This window comes from Centruroides sculpturatus, unplaced genomic scaffold (genome assembly GCF_000671375.1).
Source record: "Centruroides sculpturatus isolate CEXI.00-Female unplaced genomic scaffold, Cexi_2.0 scaffold385, whole genome shotgun sequence".
NCBI classification, from domain to species: domain Eukaryota; kingdom Metazoa; phylum Arthropoda; class Arachnida; order Scorpiones; family Buthidae; genus Centruroides; species Centruroides sculpturatus.
In genome coordinates this window covers 275,579-296,287 of record NW_019384625.1, presented here as the reverse complement: position 1 = coordinate 296,287, position 20,709 = coordinate 275,579, and the positions used below count along the sequence as shown (strand labels likewise).

Sequence of the window (20,709 nt, the reverse complement as noted above, 5' to 3'; positions counted from 1 at the left end):
GAAATGACGCTATATGATCTGCAATTGTAGTGTGGATGAGGTGTCTGTTTGCCTGTGCTGACATAACATTTCCTCTTCCAATGCAAGATTTGCAACTTATTTGGTACTCTTCAATCCACTGCTTCCACACTCATATAACTGTCATGGCATTATTCCACACACAAGCTGCAATTTTGCAATAAGAAAATCCCCCTTCAAGTAGTCCGATCATTTGCCCATGTTCAAACTCTGTAACCTGCTTATATGGTGCTCTTTGTCGTTGACAAGGCAAAGTGACTTTTCATGAAACATTTACCAGATTGGTAGATAGTTGTCTGCCACTGGTAAATGTTTATGTGGTACACTACTACAAACTTTCTGCTACTATCCTGTATTTATACAACTAACACAACTGTTCAGAGGGTGCATCTCAGTCCACACATGCACTATCATTCTGATATTTAATCATTTGCATGTCATACCCTGCTTTTCATTTCTTGTAAGTTTCAGTTTATTTGCATGATCCCTTCATGGTGGTGAAATTTTTACAAACATGAGTGTATGTGCAAATCCAAATTAATGTCTATTTTCTATCTAAAGTATTAATTTAAGAAAATATTTTTTTTTTACCTTTGTATTAGGAAAGGAATGAAAAATTTTATTTATTATCCATGTTTCCATATCCATCTGGTGATTTACATCTGGGACATGTTAGAGTATATACAGTTGGTGACGCCTTGGCAAGATTTCACAGCATGAATGGTAAACAGGTACAAAAATCAAATTATTTGATATAGTTTAACAAATTAAATGATTTTTAATGTAAATTAATTTTTAATTATGTTAAATTACATAATTAATAATTAATAACTAAGTTAAACTATATGATTAATAATTTTCAATTATTAATTATGTAATTTAACTTGGACATTGTGTGACTTTGTTATATTGCGATAGAATTGAAACAGAGCTGGAAGGAAAGAAGCAATCCCTGCACCTGTTAGGCACAGAAAGAGACAATTCTTGTACGGTACCTGATGGATGCAGACAGGTGAACTTTGCACTTGCTGCCACAAAAGAGGCTATTCTTATACCTGCAGGCCATGGGGGAGACAATCCTTGTACTGGCCAGGTACAGAGAGATGATTCAAGAACAAAGCAATCTATGGCAAGTGCTTTGTTCTTGTGTTTTGTTAACTTTTTGTGCCTATTTTCTGTTAGGTGCACTCATCATATTAGAGAGCATGGTCATTGTCACTGTAATACCTTTGTATATTGAGAACAAAGTCGTGGACTTCTATTTTCACTTTTCTGGCTCTGTTATAGATAGGAGAGGGAAAATACAGTCGACCCCCCTATAACACTGTTGATACAGTAGAACCTCGAAAACTCGGCTCTCGATAACCCGGCACTCCGGATAACTCGGCCACACCCTGGCAAGGCAAAAAAATCCTTAGTTAATTAATTTTCATTATAGACAGCTTTATAAAAGTATAAAAGCTCTCATAAAGTATTTTTCTGAGGTCTGTCTTATCAGATAAATTACTGTACACAGTGTATTCATTAATTTTCATTTTCATGTAGTAAAGGCTCTATGCCTTCATAAAGGACGTGCTTTTCCTTTGTTTAAGGGTATTTGGGCAGTTTATTCTCTGTTATATTCTCAAGTAAACAATACATACAAGTACAGTACAGTATTTTCTGAGGAAAAAGGCATACTTATCCTTTTTTAACCCCATTCCCGATAACCCGGCATTTTCACAAACTCGGCCACCCTTCGGTCCACATTAGGCCGAGTTTTCGAGGTTCTACTGTAATTCCGTTTTATATGAATTCCATGTTGTACGAGTCACTTAGATTTTACAAATACATGTGCCGGGCTGTGAACGGCTCACATATTTGTAAAATCTAAGTGGCTCGTAAAACATGGAATTCATATAAAATGGAATTATCAACAGTGTTATAGGGGGTCGACTTGTATGGCAATCGGTTAAAAAATGACTCCGCCAAGATTTTTACATGTTTGGACTTAGGGGACCTTGAAGTGTCAAGAAATGCAAAAACATTCGGGGGGTGTCTGTATGTATTGATATTAATGTGTATGTGTGTGTGTTTGCATGTGGCATGATTTTGTTTACCCTCTTTAAAGCTTAATAACTCTTGTACTTTTGAAAATTTTTGAAATTTTGCAGGGAGGTTTGTGTATTAGAAATATCATGCTATTAAATTTTGGTGGTTTTAGGTCAATAGGATGGAGAGAATAAAGGGTGGTCATATGTCATATCTTGAGTAGGGTTGGACTTAATGATAATTTTACTTGTTATTAGCATTTACAATTTTTTATAAAATCCTTCTCTACTTTCAAAATTAAGCTTTTTGCCATTTTATAATAATTAAAAATGTAAACAGTTTTTTAAATGAAATATTATAACAGATAGCACCACCAGAATTTTAAATGTTGCCAGGAAAGTTAATTAATTAATTTATTAAGTGATTTTTGTTGGGTTTTCTACATTTAAATGGACCCACATTACATTTCTGAATGCCTCATCTCAATGGAAAATGGCAAAGTTTAATCAAAATCTATCAAACAGATTTTGAAAATGAACACAATTCTGTAAGCCTCGTAGAAGAAGCTTCACTAATGCTCTGCTCCAATAAAAGAGAAATACAGTCAAACCCTGTTATGATTAGGGTTGCCACCTTTGAAAACTGGCTTTGCTAGCCAACCAGGAAAGAGGGAAGGTAAATGAGAAAATACACTCATTTTTTTATGCTTTTCACAATCAGCATGCCTTGTTAGTGCTTTAATTCCATTGTATTTAACACTAAGTTATGATCAGCAAATGATGCAATGAGCTAAACAAATATCATCATCATCATGAGTTAACCAATTTTTGAATACATTCACATGAAGCCAGATTTTCTTAACTGTACAATTGCATGAATGTTTTTTTCCAAGGAGGAAAAGATTTGCTCATCTTAAAAAATCAATTTTTAAAACTCAAAACAGCAATTGACTTAGTGCAAAAAAGTACTGAATTTTTACTTAGAATCTCATTTGACTATTTAACATATTACAACACCACCTGTAAATCTTAACAAAAACTTTCATAATTAACTTGTAATGATAAAACACCTTTCTCATTATAAGTCAATTTATTGAATATTAAAAATAATTTTATGTGATATTTTTTTAATTGAAATATAATTTTGTTTATATTTTAAACTGTTATATTGACACTTAAACATTTTTACCAACTGCTGACTTTGGTTTAAAATTGTTGGTCAAACTACTCAATGCCAGCTGAGTGGCACCCCTATTTATGCATTATTAGTTATGCAAATTCCATGTTAATGTGAAGTAGACTTGTGTTCCCATGGACAGACATTTCAATTTACTGAGTCAGTTTGTGTGTAGTTCAAAGTCATGAGTCAGTTCAAAGTGTAGTTGAGTACTGTGAATTCAATAACAATTATATTATCTCATTTAATACAAAGCGTACTGCTTCTGGCTTCTCCAAAGTCAGATGAGTTAAAGTGGAAAAACCCACATCATGATCAGGGATATGTTTTTGACTTTAAATCTTGGTTAAAATGTCTGTGATGTTAATGTTGTTGTTATTGTTGGCAATATCATACTAACAATGTTCACTCCAACTCAAAAAATTACACTTTTTCTTACAGTCATTGCTTTGTTTATATTTGTGACATGTGACAAATATAGAATGCTGAACAATTATGTTGTTGTAATTGTTCAGCATTTTTATGTTATAAAAATGCTGAACAATTAGTTAAGACAGTTGACATGTGCATTGGAAACCAGAAGTTAATAGGATTGGGAGATTTTTGATTAAAAATCTGTAAAAATATCATTTGGACTTGGTACCATATTTAAAATAATAAGAAAAAAATACTAAATTCATGTTTTAACATTTTTCTTATTATTTCAGAAATCTATAGTTTTATGAAATAGTTATTATTTTTAAAAGCTCTAATAACAGAAATAATGAAACAACTGAATTACAATATTAAATATGATAATTAGTTCAAAATTAAAAACAAACCATTTCCATTGAAATTATTTTAAATTTGTAATGTTTTATGCATATTCCATTCTCAGATTCTGTTTGGTAGCTAGGTCAGTAGCTAATAATGAGATTGCGGCCGAAGTCTTCATCTCTAAAATGTGAACGTCAAATGTCAAGCACCACTATTTTGTAAGCGGCAATCGACATTTGATGTTCACATTTTAGAGATGAAAACTTCAGCTACAATATCGCTAATGTGTCTAGTTGCTTTTATCATTGTTTTATCAACTCTAACTGATGTGGAAAAATGAATATTGATTCTTTCTTCAAGCCATTGTACCTCAATGAAATGTTTGTTCGAAGAAATACATATCCAAATAAAGTAAAATAGTAAAATAACTGGGAGAAAATTTGGTTTCTGCCATTTGATGATATGATCATTAATTTTTTTTTCTTTTTTGTAAAGTTGGCTTAATACAAAAATTGTTCATATTTCTGTCATAAAAAATAAAATTTATTGATTAGAAGAGTTTGGAAATAACTGAATAAAATAACCAAATTCAGATTCTGTTATAAATAATTGAAAATTTTTTCTATTAATTTGAAATTAGTAAACTATAAATATAAGAAAAAAACATTCTTATTTTTAATTTATTTTAACTTTATGTAATAGAATTATTTTAGTTGGTTCAATTTATTTTGATAAATTATCTATACTTTGCTAACATGTATTTTACTTTTAGGTAATTCATCCTATGGGATGGGATGCATTTGGTTTACCAGCAGAAAATGCTGCTAAAGACAGAAATCAGCAACCAGAAATTTGGACAAGAAAGTACATAATTATTTATTTAGAAATTTGATAATAATTATATTTTAATGTCTCTTTGAAGAAATAAATTTTAGTTATTAAGAAATTTTTATTAACTTTTCAAAATTTTTATATTTAGAAATATTGCAAATATGAAAGAACAGGTACAACAGCTGGGTATTACATATGATTGGAATAGGGTAAATAACTTTTATAAATAAATAGCTAATTGCAAAATTGTTTTGTCTTGAATTAAATAAACTTGTTGAAATTGATTAAATTTTATTATTACAAATTCAGAATCTATAAAATATTTGAATATAAATTATAATTTTCAAATGCAGTTGTACTTGAAAGTTATAACTTATAAAGAATTATAAATGTAAAAGATTTATATAGTAGAATCTCATTTTAATGGATAATGGAACAACAATTTTTTTTCCAGGTCTCACTAAATCAGTGTAATTTTACCTCATTTTAGCAGATCCATAACTTAGAATAATGGATTTTTCTAGCCCCATTTATTGTAAACTTTGTGTTTTTTAACTAACTTTTACTTTATTAACTAAACTTTTTAGTTAATATTTGGGTATTTCCAAGAATTTTTAGAGTTTTATGATACATTTACATTTAGGATACTGTATGTATGGGTGTCAGTTCTTTAATTAAAAGTTGAGGTATGGAATTTTGTGAATGCAGGGTCCTGCTTTCACAAAATGGTGATGCATTGCTTAGAGTTAGAAAAATTTTGATACTTTGGATTATGTAAGAATTCGATTGGTCAACATCCAAGGAAAAAATTTGTTTTCATACAGAGAGCAAGTGCCTTGGCTTGCCTTGCATTAAATTATAAATAATTTTTTCAATATGCTGAGGTATGGAATTCCATACCTGCAAATATGTGAGGTATGGAGTCTTCCATACCTTCCATAGTGGAAATGACACCCCTGAATGTATATACTGTATAATTTTAGAATTGTACAGAGTCAGCAGGCTGATGTGATTGAGGAGGAGTCACCTAGTGAACACATTAATGCTGGTCCAAGTGTAGTTCCAAAATTTAGTGAGGCCATTGAGTCTTTCCAATTTGTGAAGACTTTTCTGATGAGTTTTAACATAAACAACAGGCTATAATATACTGTACAGTACCTGTACATGACATTGCTAACATCGAATTATTGTCGTATTCAATAGGTAGAAAAGTGGCATTGAAACAAACCAAGATGGATGAGTTCTTTTTTAATAAATTGTGAAGTCAAGTGAAATGTTACTGAACAAATGTAATTTGCTTCTTTTTGTGCTTACAATGTATATAGTTTCTGTCAGCTTTGTTGTACACATGTACTGCATAATATACAATCTTATATGTGTTTCTATAAAGAATAGACATTTCAAAAGACTGAATAATTTCAAGTAAATGTATTTCTTATGCATAGGGGATTAAAAATGGAATTTCTTTTTATAAATGGATATTTTTGGGGTGTCTGGGTAATCTGTTCTTCTTGATATAATGGATTCTTGGAAAAATGGAAATTTTCAGTGGCCTGATCGATCCATTAAAACAAGATTCTATTGTATTTCTATTAGTTTTTGTAATTTACTGATTGTAAATTAAATTATTTAGGTTTTTTTTATATCTATGCAAATTACCAGTGCTATGGATAATATAGTAATACTATAACATATTATAATCTTTTATTATTAAAATCATTACATCTTTACAAATCATGAAACAAACTTTGCAGTGCTTTTATATATTTGTGAACAGTTTGCAAAATCTTTCCTTATTTTGATTTAAATTTAAATAGTGTTATTAGAATATATGTGATTTATTAAAATTAATAGCATTTAAATCAAATAAGACTATTGCTAATATTATAAAGTGATGAAAATGTTTTTCATAAATAGCAAAGTAATCTCTTAAAGCTGTCTTTGTGTGATTTCATATATAAGAATTGGAATAACAATTAGAATTGTCCAAGTACACTCCAAATTAAAGTTACTGTATTTATTTGCTTATAAGACGATCTCGCATATAGGATGAGGTGTGACTTTAAAAATCAAAATAAAGAAAATTAGATTTATTAATACAATTCTAATTTTATTTCATTTAATCACAAATAAAATATCAAATGCACTTAAATTCACACATTGACCTGCAGAAATTACTCGCATTTTAAACTTNGGGCATGGTTAAAACTCAAGACAGCGTAAGCACAATTATTCCAGATATTACAGGTTCCGACAAGTAAAGAATTTTTATAGTCATGCCACAAATAAGCTATATATTGATTATTGACCATTTGTGACATGCTATAACGAGCAAAAATTTAAAAAAACTAATAGGTAGGTTTAAAATTAATAAATACAAATGTATTCTGGCAGTGAATGAGTTAATTATGCTTTCTATTTGCAAAACTCCTCAACCTTAACAAAAAATAAGAAAAAAAGTGAATTTTTAAGAAATTTGCGGGATTTCCCGGGATAAGAAAAATTTCCCGGGATATTTCCCGGGTTAAAAAAACAACCGGGATCCCGGAATCCCGTTTCAGAAACCCTAGTGAGCATCCAGTAAAAAATGCAAACAGAGTTCACAAAACTTATTGCAAAAACACAAAGAATCATTCTTTGCTCACATGTATAGGACAACCTATGTTTTTGAAGCAATCAAAAACGAATAAAAACCTTGTCTTATATGCAAGTAAATACGGTATATAAAGTTTTAGTGTAAAATATTTTTGAAGATTTATTTTTCATTATCAATAGATTTTTAAACATTTATTATACAGTTCAAATTGATTTTTTTTAATATTAATTATGAAAAAAATTTCTAAATTTAGTTTAACTAGCAAAATTTAAGTTTTTGATTGTTTTCAAGTAGTTTAAATGTAAAAATTTATAATATGAAATAATTTTTATTTGCTCATTAAGATAAAATAAAATTTTTACAGAATATTATTCTCAAAGTTAATGATATGTATTTCTAATATCAAAGTTAAAGGAAACTAATTTACATATAGTATTCTAAAATTCATAAAATGATTTTTCATTTTGTATAATAATTTCAATTATTTTATCAGGAATTTGCAACTTGTGATCCATCATATTATAAGTGGACTCAGTATTTATTTCTGAAAATGTTTGATAAAGGAATGGCATATAGACAAAAGGCTTGTAAATTATTTTATTATTAATTAATTTAATTAAAAAATTAAAAATAATGATTTCACTTTTATTAATGTTTTGAATTGTAAAATATTTTAATAAAAGTTTGAGTGTTTATTACATATGGAATTGAGTCATTAATATTTTAGGTCATATGCATTTATGTTTATAAATAAAATTTATAAATTACCTTATTAAAACAGATTGATTTATCAGCAAAGGTGGTTAGTTATTTATATACTATTCATTAGATTTGATGTAGTTATACAACATTGTTAAAGTACTGATTTATTTAGTTTTTTGTTATCTGCCTCAGGACAACCTGTCAAGCCAATATATGTTTATATTGTATAGTTCTGATTTACATAAATGCTTTTTGGAAATGGAATTGGATAGTACTAATATTGATCCTTTCTCTCTGAGTTTCTTGATCTATGCAGATGACAAAAAACTAATTTATGGAAGAAGATTAACATATTTTCTGAATATTGCAGAAAGAAAGATCTAAGATTGAATATCAATAAATCAAAAATAATGGTCTTCTATTGACATGATTTTCTTTGAGGGACAAACGAATGGTTTTTGGAGGGTCTTCAAACTGATGTTTTGGATAAGTATAAATATTTAGGAGTATTTATTTGGTATGTCTAGCACATTTAAAAATTATATGGATAGAGTTCTCTCTCAGGCTGTGCAGATTAATAAGAACTTAATATCACTGAGTGTTAAAACGAAAGTCGTTAACAATGTAAATACTGCTTACAAATTATTCACTGTGCACAGTTATATGTATTGCCAATTTGGTCCTTAAATTTTTTAGATAAAATAGAGAAGATTCAACTTAATTTTTTGAGTATATTCAAATAGGATAAATATGTTACAAATTGTCATTAAAGGAAATCTTCCAAACTCAGTATGAAAGTAGAAAGTGTTTAATGCTATCCATAACCCACAATCTTTGGAATATCTTTTTTAATAGAAGTTACACGTTGAAGCTAACCTTAAAAAAAGATAAACAAATTGGCAGGGATTAGTTAGCAGGGATTGTGACTTATGTAGGATTTAAGTTCTCTTTGATAATGGATGGATGAGATTCCTGTTGTTTATATTGGTCATTAATTATTAACTACTTCCAGCAAGAAATTAAATAAATTTCATTTGCAATTTCAAGTCCATACAATTACATTAGGTACAAGTTTTTTTTTTTTAGTTTGTAATGAAAAACAAAATGTGTTAGACCTCCATTAAATTGTATGACATTAGTTAGAATAGGGCATAGATATTTACCCATAATTTCAAATAATTGCTATTACTTGCCTTTGTCTAAATTTTTAATTTGTTGAATGAGTCAAATACAGTATAGTCCTGATTATCCTGGCTAATCATCAGTAATGGAGGCATGAGATAACACAGAAACTAGATAAATCCACAAGTCTGTTTTAAGGCTAATTAATTTTATATAGGAAAATAAAAGTTGGAATTATTTATAGAGAAACTTTCTTTGTTAACTTTAGTAAAGATACTTTAAAAATTTAAATAAATTATTATTGTGTGGTGGTATTTTTACTATCTTGTCTTAAATGAAAATTTTATTTCCATAACTGAAAAATATTTAAATATTAATAATTTAAGATTCATTCACTATATTAATTTGTTGTAAGATTAATTAATTAATCATTTTATCTTGAATGATTAATTAATTAATCTTACAACAAATTAATTAATTAATCTTACAACAAAAACTTTTTAATGATTACATTTCATTAAGTTATCAAATAAATTTGATTTATAAGTTGCATTTTTTTTTTCTTCAAATAAAGTAGAAGAAAAATTTATATGTTTTTCTTGATCTTCTAATAAATAACTTTTAAGTAGCTATTTCTTTTATTTTTCATAATTTATCTTTCTTTCATGTTTTCATAATGACTGTGAGAAAATACTACTACTAATAATGATATTTTTATTTTACTTTATCAATTTTATTTTTTAGAAAAAACAAAGAAATAATTTTAATTCTAAATAAATATTAATGATTAAAAATAATAATCTTACAAGAATAGTTACAATTTTTAAATTGTTTATTTGTAGGAACTTTGATATTTTTAAATTAAAATATAGGCTAATATATATTAAAGAAATGTTAGCTTATATTTATTATTGATTTGATACTTTTGATAATAAAGTTAGACAAAATTTAGATAATAACAATGCAACAAAATATATATTAAATATTAAATTTGACTTTCTGTTAAAATAATATTTGTAAATTGTAATGTTATTTTTTTAAACTAGGCATTAGTAAACTGGGATCCATTAGATCAAACTGTCTTAGCTGATGAGCAGATTGATGAAAATGGTTTATCATGGCGATCTGGAGCAAAAGTTGAAAAAAGATATCTCAGGCAATGGTTTCTTCGAACTACTGCATTTTCCAAAGTAAAGTAAATTTTAATTAATTTATAATAATATATGTATTTGAAAAAAGTAAATTAAATATTTAAAATTTTTTCTTAGTCTCTCTACGATAATTTAGATTGTCTTGATTCTATACATTGGAGCCGTTTGAAAAAAATTCAAAGAAATTGGATTGGTGAATGTAAAGGGTTTATATTTGATTTTGCAGTGACATTTAAAGGAAAAAAGTTAAATGATTTCTTAACTGTTTGGACAGAAAGGCCAGAATTATTATATGGAGTAAGTTATATAACAGTTTCCTCAGAACATCACCTTAATTCCAAAGAATATATTGATAAATCAGCAAAAACTTCATCTGAATATCAGCTTTTAATTAATGCAATTCATCCGTTTACTGGAGAAAGTTTACCAGTATTTGTATCTAATAAGTCTGAATATCCACTTGCTGGGAATTGTCAAATTGGTGAGTTACAATAAAATTTGAATTTTGATTAATCTTATCATAGTTACATAGTAGGATAGGGAAGAATCAGTGTTTTGAAACTTGATGAATTCAAGGATGATTCAGCCTTGCACTCATCAAGTTTCATCACTTATTAAGCCAAGTTCAAATCCAAAACAATCACAAAAATTATTTTATTTGATAAACTAACAAGGAGAGCCTACGGCTTTGGGGTAACGGATTTTGATGATCTTTGGTGAAGAACTTGCTTCTCTTGATGACATTTTTTGATTATAAAATAATTTTTCAAAATAAGTTTTACTACACAAATACATCTATTCGTGTCGAAATTTAGAAACGAACTGTTAAAGAGTGAGTGAAAAAAAAATCCGATAGAAAAAATGCTCCTAGTGAGAATTAGATCGTTCACCTTTAGTGATAACAATTAGATGGGAAAGTTGACACATAGGTGTCAAGAATGCGCCGTTATTGTCAACAAAAGTATAAAAATATTAGACTTGGAATAGTAGAAATTAAATTAAAATAAATAAATAATAAGAAATAAATGAATGAGTAAATAAATAAATACATTATAAGTATTTATGAATTAAAAAAAAAATTTTACGCGAGAATCGAACCCGAGAACTCAAGCTTATGAATCAGACTCGTTACCACTCTGCCACAGGACGCTCGAATAGAAATACGTATAATTTATATATAAAGTGCTAACAAAACTTTAAGTTCGATTTTCTCGATTATATTTGAGTATTGCACTTTAGTATTTTACAGGTAGTACACTCACATGGTGTACTACCTGTACACCAAAGATCATCAAAATCCGTTACCCCAAAGCCGTAGGCTCTCCTTGTAAGAATATTTTTTTATATAAGATAATTTAAATTGCTTTTGTAAATCAATATTAATTTGTGAAAATTTAATTTATACTCTGTTTTATTTAATTCTACTCCCTTTTATTTGATCATACTTATTTAAAAATATATAAATAAAAATTATCATTTTAGTTAAATGCTACCAGAAAATTTCAAAACAAAAACCTTGGATTATCCTGGGTTCAAATAGTTTGTTTCTTGGAAATCACAAGAAATAACTTCCAAATGTTTAATGTATCTCTTAACATATTTTCTTTGACATAAAAAATTGTTTAAAACACGCAGTTAAAATATCAAATTGTAACATAAATCATCTTATTTTATTATTGTATGTATGAAATTTTATTTAAATAATTTTTAATAGTTGTGATTAATAACCACTTAATTTTAAAGATATTTTCTAAGGACCTAAATTACTTGATTTAAAATGGCAGACAGTGTATTTACAAAATATAGCAAATACAAAAAATAGAAAATATACTTAAAATTTATATGAAAACCACCAGGAACTAACAAACAAGGTTTGTTAGTTCCTGGTGGTTGGAAGTGAAGATGTTTTGTATTTTCTACTTTAATTAAAATTTATATGAAAACCATCAGGAACTAACAAACCTTGTTTGTTAGTTCCTGGTGGTTGGAGGTGAAGATGTTTTGTATTTTCTACTTTAATTACTGTTTATAAAGAATGCAGAATCAAATCAAAGGTCTTATTTTTTGACTTCAGTCTACTTAAAAATTTATTATTTTCTTTTGCTTATTGAAAAATGAATTTAGTTTTCAATGAGAAAATTCTAGTTTTACTTGAGGAAAACTACTATAGGCAGGAAGTTGTTGAAGAAATTGAAAATGGAAAAATTGCAGGAAATTGAATTGAGAAATGTTTATTTTTTTCTGTTAAATCAGATGCAGAAAAAAGTGAGAATCATTATGTTATCATTTTGGCATACTATTCTCAATTTCTATTTAGCAATATGTTGTCAGATTAAATGCATTCAAAATCAAGACATATTGGTTACATTGAAATGTAAGTTATCTTGGATATATTAGAAAGAGTTTAGCTAATCATCACATTAAGCAGATGAAAAATTTTATTTTATTGCTGAAAGGTTTTTCATTTTTGGTGTTATTTTATTATAAATATTATAGCTTTTTTTTGTAACATTTTATTCCTAAAAAATAAAAAATAAAAATTAAATTGATATGTGGAAAATATAGATTGGAAGAATAAAGATAATGGCCAAAAACTACCATCTGTCACATATGTGACGTACATACAGTACTGTGTGCACACATGAATATGCAATATATATGTATATATAAATTTGTATTTGTTAATTTTTATTTTAGTTGTTAAGAAAATTAATAAATTTTTATTAAACTAAATTTTAGTCCTTAATGGCAAGTTTTTAAGTATGTTGACTTCATATAAGATTAGAAGAAAATAAAACTGCTAAGATTAATAGAAGTCAAGTGTTTTTTTTTTTGGAACTTCTTCATCCTATTATCAGACCAAAATTTTCAAATGAGAAACCTATAAATTTCCATTGAGCATTCTGGAAGAATTAGAATTTTTTAACAGTTTTTTAAAGATGAAACAGAATTTTTGTTTGATTTAAAAACATTGAATGACCTTACAACATTTAAAATTTAATGTTTTTGTAACAGCAATATAGAGTGAAATAGTAAATATAAAAATAAAATAAAATAAGCAATAATAATGATACAGAATAAACTAAAATACAATAAAAACATAGAACAAGGAAAAACGAGGTCGAATAAACCAAAATAATTCAATACAACATCATACAGTATTCTTAAGAGTATTTTTTGTCTTTATTAAAAATTTATAAAAGGATGAAAGTATATTATGGCTAGTAGTCAAGTGTGATACTGTGGATGAAGTGATGAAAGTAATCACACCTCTTGTCCTTCCTTTTCATCTTAGCAGAGGGAGGATGGACATCAGTATAGAAAGTTCTTCTGTCTTTCTGATAGGGAGAAACCTTCTGTTCAATATGAGGATAATAGCTTGGCATACCAGTTGGTCAGTATCTTCTTTGCTAGGCTTGTTGATACTCTCCCTTTCTTTGAGTCATCCTCATGTTACTTTAATCTGCTTGCAAGGATACATTAAGTGTTCCCCTGATAAAAGACTGTATTGTTGTTACCCTTGTTCATGACAGGTATCCTATATATTATACTTTGAAGCTCTTTATGGAAGGGTTCTTTGTCATTTTTAATGAAATCATATATAGTAGGTGCCAGGTCGTTGATATCTTAATCCTCTTTAAAATGCTCGAACACATTTAAATTTGCTGCTTGTCTGTTCTCTGTGGTGGGGAAACTTCAACACCTGACATTATTGGATTTTTCCTTTTTTCTCCTTAGTTTTTAACAAAGAAATGTTTAAATTATTGGTTAACATAAGTGTTTAATATTACATGAAATAAATATGATGTATAAATCTAACATAATTGTTTACACTTAATCTTAAATTGTACTAATTTTTTTTGTGCATTGGACAGTATAGTGATTGTTAATATTGAAATTTTTAATTAATATAAAAATATTTTAGGTATTCCTGGTGAAGTTATGGAAGATCAATTGTTTGCAGATCAGTTTACTTTAAAAAAGATTAAAGTTGTTGATATAACATCTGGAACATTAATAAACTCTGGAGAGGTAATACTGAATAAAACCTTATTTTATTATTTATCTTTGAATTCAGTTTGAATTCATATAAAGAAATAATAATTTAATATTTCAGTTTTGTATTATAAAATTAAATAAGTTCCTTTGACAAATTTGTGAATTTAATTTAAATGTTTTTATTTATATAATATATATAAAATAATATGAATACTATTATTTCATTTGCAGTGTCATAAGACATTTTTACATCTATACAATATTTCTATAAACTGAATAAAGAGAATTAAAATAAGTAAAACAAAAAAGCATAGCTTTCATTTTCAAAAACATGTAATTTACATTTATTTATTATTTTTTTTAATTACTGGTTTTATTTAAATAATAACTAACAACAACACTGAAACCCAATACATTATAAAACTACAAGCCAACCAAAGCTGTATGTCATCGGGCTAGATACTGGTTATAATACAAATAAATTATGAAACAATTGGTATAACTGCCTTCAAATAGTTAACCATATCTCATTCTTAAAGCTTAAGGAATATATATAAAGCAAAATTATGTCAAGTTTTATTTCATTCTTAGTTTTCAGAGATCCTTGAATAGTAGCTGTGGCTACTATTCAAGGATCTCTGAAAACTAGGAAAAAATTGTAAAATTAATAAATACCATAAATTATGGTAGCTAAGCACTATAGTTTATGCAGAAAGATACTAATTGCTATATCAAGTATAATTTATCTATTTTAAAAATCAAACATTCATAAATAAATATTTAAACACTTTATTAATAATGGACATCAAATAGTTCCTGTATTTCATTATATATATATAGTAATAATGCATGTCTTAATTTACAACTGTATTAAAATGTTACAAACATTGTTATAAAAAAGTTTATTTTAATTTAATGAAATTAATTAAAATAATGAGCAATTATTTATTGTGACATTGTCACAATGCCATGCTGCAATTCTGCTCTCTATCTCAAATTAGTACTGTAGTGTCTTGCTCCTGTACATCATACTTTTCCTTTAACATATTGTTAAAGGAAAAGTATGATGTACAGGCTTTTGCTGGTCATCTATTAACTACTTTCAGGGGAAAATTTTTGAATTGAATTAATATGACTTCCAGATTGCATCAGAAGTTTATACATAGTTAATCAGGGCCTCCTGCTTCTAAGGTTTTCATATCTGGTCTTATCTTTCATCTATCTAACTCCATTCTCAAGATTAAGGAAAGATAGAGTGATGACAGTGGGAATTTATAGGTCTACAATTTTTCAAATAGCAGCTCAAAAACTTAAGAGATTGCAGTCATTATATGAGGAGTTTATTTCCATATGAACATAAGTTCATACAGAAATAAGGAACTACAGTAGAAAGAATATACAGTGGTACCTCAGGTTACGAATGCCCCAGCATACGAAATTTTCAGGATACGACATGAAATTCGAACATATTTTTGCTCCACGATACGAACAAAAACTCACCATACGACGTTACATTAGTTCGCATTTTTCATTTGTTTTTCTTACTACAGTTATTTTTTTAAATGTATTACTTGGCTTTAATTTGAGTATGTTTTTCGCGTTGGAACGAATTATTTGGTTTTACATGTAATCGTATGGGAAAAGATGATCCACCTTACGACATTTTCATGATACGATCTCAGTTTCGGAACGGATTAATTTCGTATCCTGAGGTACCACTGTATATCCATTTGTAAACAAACATGAATTAGAGGCTATTTTTCCTATTGTGTATGGGCCAAATGACACAAACTTAATACATAAACAGTACTGCTTGCAATGAATAATATTTTGACATTAGTGCAAATATCATGAATTTGGTGTTCATGTCCATTTGGAAATAAATGCTAAATTTATGATATAACAATAAAATACATTTTTTTTTTTTTCTTCATTTATGTTTTCATTAATTTTTTTTATGCTACTATTTAGTATCACTCAAATAATTCCAAAGCTTGGTAGGTAATCTTATTCAATATAAAAAGTACTTTAATGGAAGTTCATAAATTATATCTATACAGGGGGTCCCAAAAGTCTCCATATGTTGACACAAATCATGCCTACCAGTGGCCAAATAAATAAAACCATTGAACACTGGTAGTTGGTCATTGGTTTGTGCCTGACCAATGGGCTGGTCACCATGCAGTGTTCTTGATTTTCTTCATGTGTCTAACACCTAAACATAATCCAGTTTCCACATAGGAAGTCTTGCTAGAAGTTACCGTATTGACAGATTACCCATGTGTTCCATTGTCTTACTTTGTCAATCCACTGACACAAATCTTAATGCTGACATTTTAATGCTTTGTGAATAAAGTTACATTTCACCTTTGTATGTATGGAAACTTTTGGGACACCTTGTATATAATAAAATTATATCTATATATTACAAAATTTCTTCTATAACGACATTTCTTATTGTAAAAATATTAGCAATAATTGAATAACATAATTGAATGTAACAAAAATATTTTCTACAGAATTACAAATTCAATTAATGTTGTTCGATTTAGTTTGTGTTTAAATATTATATTAATATTTAATAATTAATTATTATTAAATATGTTTAAATATTATGTATGTTTTATGTAGTTTAAATTTCTAAATTAAGGATGTTAGTTGAAATAAAGTCCAAATTTTTTTACTTGTTTTTTCCTATTTAAAAAGAAAAAAAAAATATTTTATTTAATTAGATACATCCAACACACCTTATTGCTGAGAACATATATTTATTACACAAAACTAACGTTTTCGGCTCAATTTATGGGCCATCTTCAGGTTACCGTTGTTCGACTCTAACACAAAATCGAACACGTTCAAAATTAAACCAAATTAGAACATACGTTTAAATTAAACCAATAGAATAAGCATAACCAAACTAAAACAATAAATAATAAAAAACCAAAATAACACAAAAAAATAAAAAATAAAATACGGTGATTGGCCGCAAACACTAAGGAACAATTCCTTATACATCAACCCAGATATCTATTGAGTCACGGCAGACGCATTATTACGCGTGTTACTTCTTATTATGTATTTCCAGGATGACGGTAATACCGTCGCATCTTTATAATTTAAACATCTGTCAGCCAAACTCGCTCTGTAAATTTCGCATTTCTCAGTTATGGATGACAACGTTGGCGAGCGTACTTTTGTAAGAATTTTGGCATCCTCCCATTTAACAACCGAACCATCTGCTTGCGCCATTTTGGATAATGCTGTTGTACACTTGTTTTTTGCGACATCGTATCGGTGCTCCTTAATCCTCACCCCAAGGTTTCTATTAGTGACCCCTACATAGTCCTTATTGATTCCCAACTGGTCATTTTTATAGGGAATTGCATATACTCCTGCCTGTTCATTATCATCAATTCTTTCTTTGTCATTTCTAATCAACCTATACACTGTGGGGGCCCTTTTGCATATAATACTGGCATTTTTGTGCCTCGCTATTTGCTTCATAATCGGGAAGAGACATTTATTATACGTAAACTTTGCGAAGTTACTCCCAGCCTCTGGTTTCTTCTTAGAGCTGCTCCTAGGCTTTACGTACGCTGCTATTAAACGCTCTATAGATCTTGTTTCAAACCCTAACTCTTTTGCAACCTTTTTGATCCTACTCAGCTCATCCATCGTGTCCATTACATTTGAGCAATACAGAAACGCTCTTCTGATTAGCGCCCTAAATGCGGATAGTTTATAAACCATTGGGTCATTAGAATTTGCTGGAATATACATCGGATCATGCGTGGGCTTGATGTACACCTTCGTGCATAAAGTTCCATTCTTAAATTCAATGCTAACATCCAAGAAGTGTAGCTCCTTGTTACTAATTTGCTCCAGGTTAAGTTTTAAGCCATGTTGGTTAGAGTTCACTTGGCCTAAGAATCGTTGTATCATTGCTTCATTCTTCCAAATAATTAGAACATCATCTACATATCTTTTGTACAAGATTATGTATTCATTATAGTTAATAAGCGTCATGCATTCCATTTTTCTCACCACCAACTCACAGAGCAGGCCAGACATCGGGCTGCACATCGGGACTCCTCTTAACTGCTTATAAACTTTACCTTGGAAACTGAAAAATGACTGAAAGCATATCAGGTCAACCATTATCTCTAAATCTTTCTTGTGTTCGTATGCTTTTGGGTGCAACCCACATAACATACATGTTCACTAACTCTTCAAAACATGAGGTAAGATTTATTGATGGAAACATACTCTCGAAATCCATAACGGTCCCAATCTCATTGTCCATTAACGATACGATGTCGCAAAAAACAAATGTGCAACAACATTATCCAAAATGGCGCAAGCGGATGGTTCAGTTGTTAAATGGGAGGATGCCAAAATTCTTGCAAAAGTACGCTCGCCAATGCTGTCATCCATAACTGAGAAATGCGAAATTTACAGAGCGAGTTTGGCTGACAGATGTTTAAATTATAAGGATGCGACAGTGTTACCGTCATCCTGGAAATATATAATAAGAAGTAACACGTATAATAATGTGTCTGCCGTGACTCAATAGGTATCTGGGTTAATGTATAAGGAATTGTTCCTTAGTGTTTACGGCCAATCACCATATTTTATTTTCATTTTTTGTGTTATTTTGGTTTTTTATTATTTATTGTTTTATTTTGGTTTTTTATTATTTATTGTTTTATTTTGGTTATGCTTATTCTATTACTTTAATTTAAACATATGTTCTAATTTGGTTTAATTTTGTACGTGTTTGATTTTGTGTTAGAGTCGAACAACGGTAACCTGAAGATGGCCCATAAATTGAGCCAAAAATGTTAGTTTTGTGAAATAAATATATGTTCTCAGCAATAAGGTGTGTTGGATGTATCTAGTATATTGCTTAAGAAGCTGAGTCTGAGTAAGTGATTTTATTTAACTTTTAGTAAAATGAGCATCACATCCAGTATTTCTAACATTTGTAAGATTCTAATCTGTAATAATCCCATTATTAAGATAACATTATTTTTAATTTAATTAAAATTCTAACTAGATTTATCAACAAATCTTTATAACATATAACAAGTTTTATTTTAGTGATAAAGGTATAATAGCTTTTAGTTCAATTTTTAATGAAAATGTTTTGTTTAAAAATTATAAACAGAATATACATTTAAAGAAGTTTTTTTTTTAAATTTAATATAGTATTTTAATTCTTCATATTTTGCTTCAGTTTCTTCTTTCATCCTGAGGTGGTGAGAGTTTTGGTCAGAGAGATCAACAGTTGCCATCTCTTTCTTTTTTATTTTTTTTCTCAGTACTATTTGAGGCCACTCTCCTTTTTACTTTAGTTAAAAAACAAGTTTTAATTTAAGAATTTGAAATTTTTAATTGCCAAAAATCTAAGGTTAGATTATTCACAGACTATAATTGTACTAATTATCAACAATTCAAATATGTAATATGACATAAAGGTAGGTAGTTAGACCACTACAGTCTTTTGCTGTAGATTAATACAGTAAAATTTATGTAAACTGGAATTGCATGGTATGGAATATTTTATTGGTTTGGCAGGTTTCTGTTTTGAACAGGTTTTTTGACATAAGAAAGTTGCTCCATTCCAAAGAACTTTTCCTGTTTGGGCAGGTTTNAAGTGCAGCTCCTTGTTACTAATTTGCTCCAGGTTAAGTTTTAAGCCATGTTGGTTAGAGTTCACTTGGCATAAGAATCGTTTTATCATTGCGTCATTCTTCCAAATAATTAGAACATCATCTACATATCTTTTATACATGATTATGTATTCATTATAGTTGATAAGCGTCATGCGTTCTATTTTTCTCACCACCAACTCACAGAGCAGGCCAGACATCGGGCTGCCCATCGGGACTCCCCTTAACTGCTTATAAACTTTACCTTGGAAAATGAAAAACGACTGAAAGCATATCAGATCAACCATTATCTCTAAATCTTTCTTGTGTTCGTATGCTTTTGGGTGCAACCCACATAACATGTTCACTAACTCTTCAAAACATGAGGTAAGATTTATTGATGGAAACATACTCTCGAAATCCATAACGGTCCCAATCTCATTGTCCATTAACGATACGATGTCGCAAAAAACAAATGTGCAACAACATTATCCAAAATGGCGCAAGCGGATGGTTCGGTTGTTAAATGGGAGGATGCCAAAATTCTTGCAAAAGTACGCTCGCCAATGCTGTCATCCATAACTGAGAAATGCGAAATTTACAGAGCGAGTTTGGCTGACATATGTTTAAATTATAAGGATGCGACAGTGTTACCGTCATCCTGGAAATATATAAT

General features: G+C 28.7%; 1 protein-coding gene across 2 annotated transcripts in view; it reads left to right on the top strand.

Annotated features, from left to right (window-relative positions):
- The window catches only part of LOC111625601 (probable leucine--tRNA ligase, mitochondrial), a 39,699-nt gene that overhangs the window by 8,827 nt on the left and 10,163 nt on the right, over nt 1-20,709 (top strand). The window contains exons 4-10 of one of the 2 annotated variants that reach the window (XM_023368797.1): nt 621-749; nt 4,754-4,845; nt 4,961-5,021; nt 7,902-7,991; nt 10,279-10,422; nt 10,501-10,864; nt 14,309-14,415. In XM_023368797.1, the coding sequence (XP_023224565.1) occupies nt 621-749; nt 4,754-4,845; nt 4,961-5,021; nt 7,902-7,991; nt 10,279-10,422; nt 10,501-10,864; nt 14,309-14,415 (987 nt within the window). The remainder of the gene's footprint in view (nt 1-620; nt 750-4,753; nt 4,846-4,960; nt 5,022-7,901; nt 7,992-10,278; nt 10,423-10,500; nt 10,865-14,308; nt 14,416-20,709) is intronic. The other variant, XM_023368798.1, reaches the window with a different exon arrangement.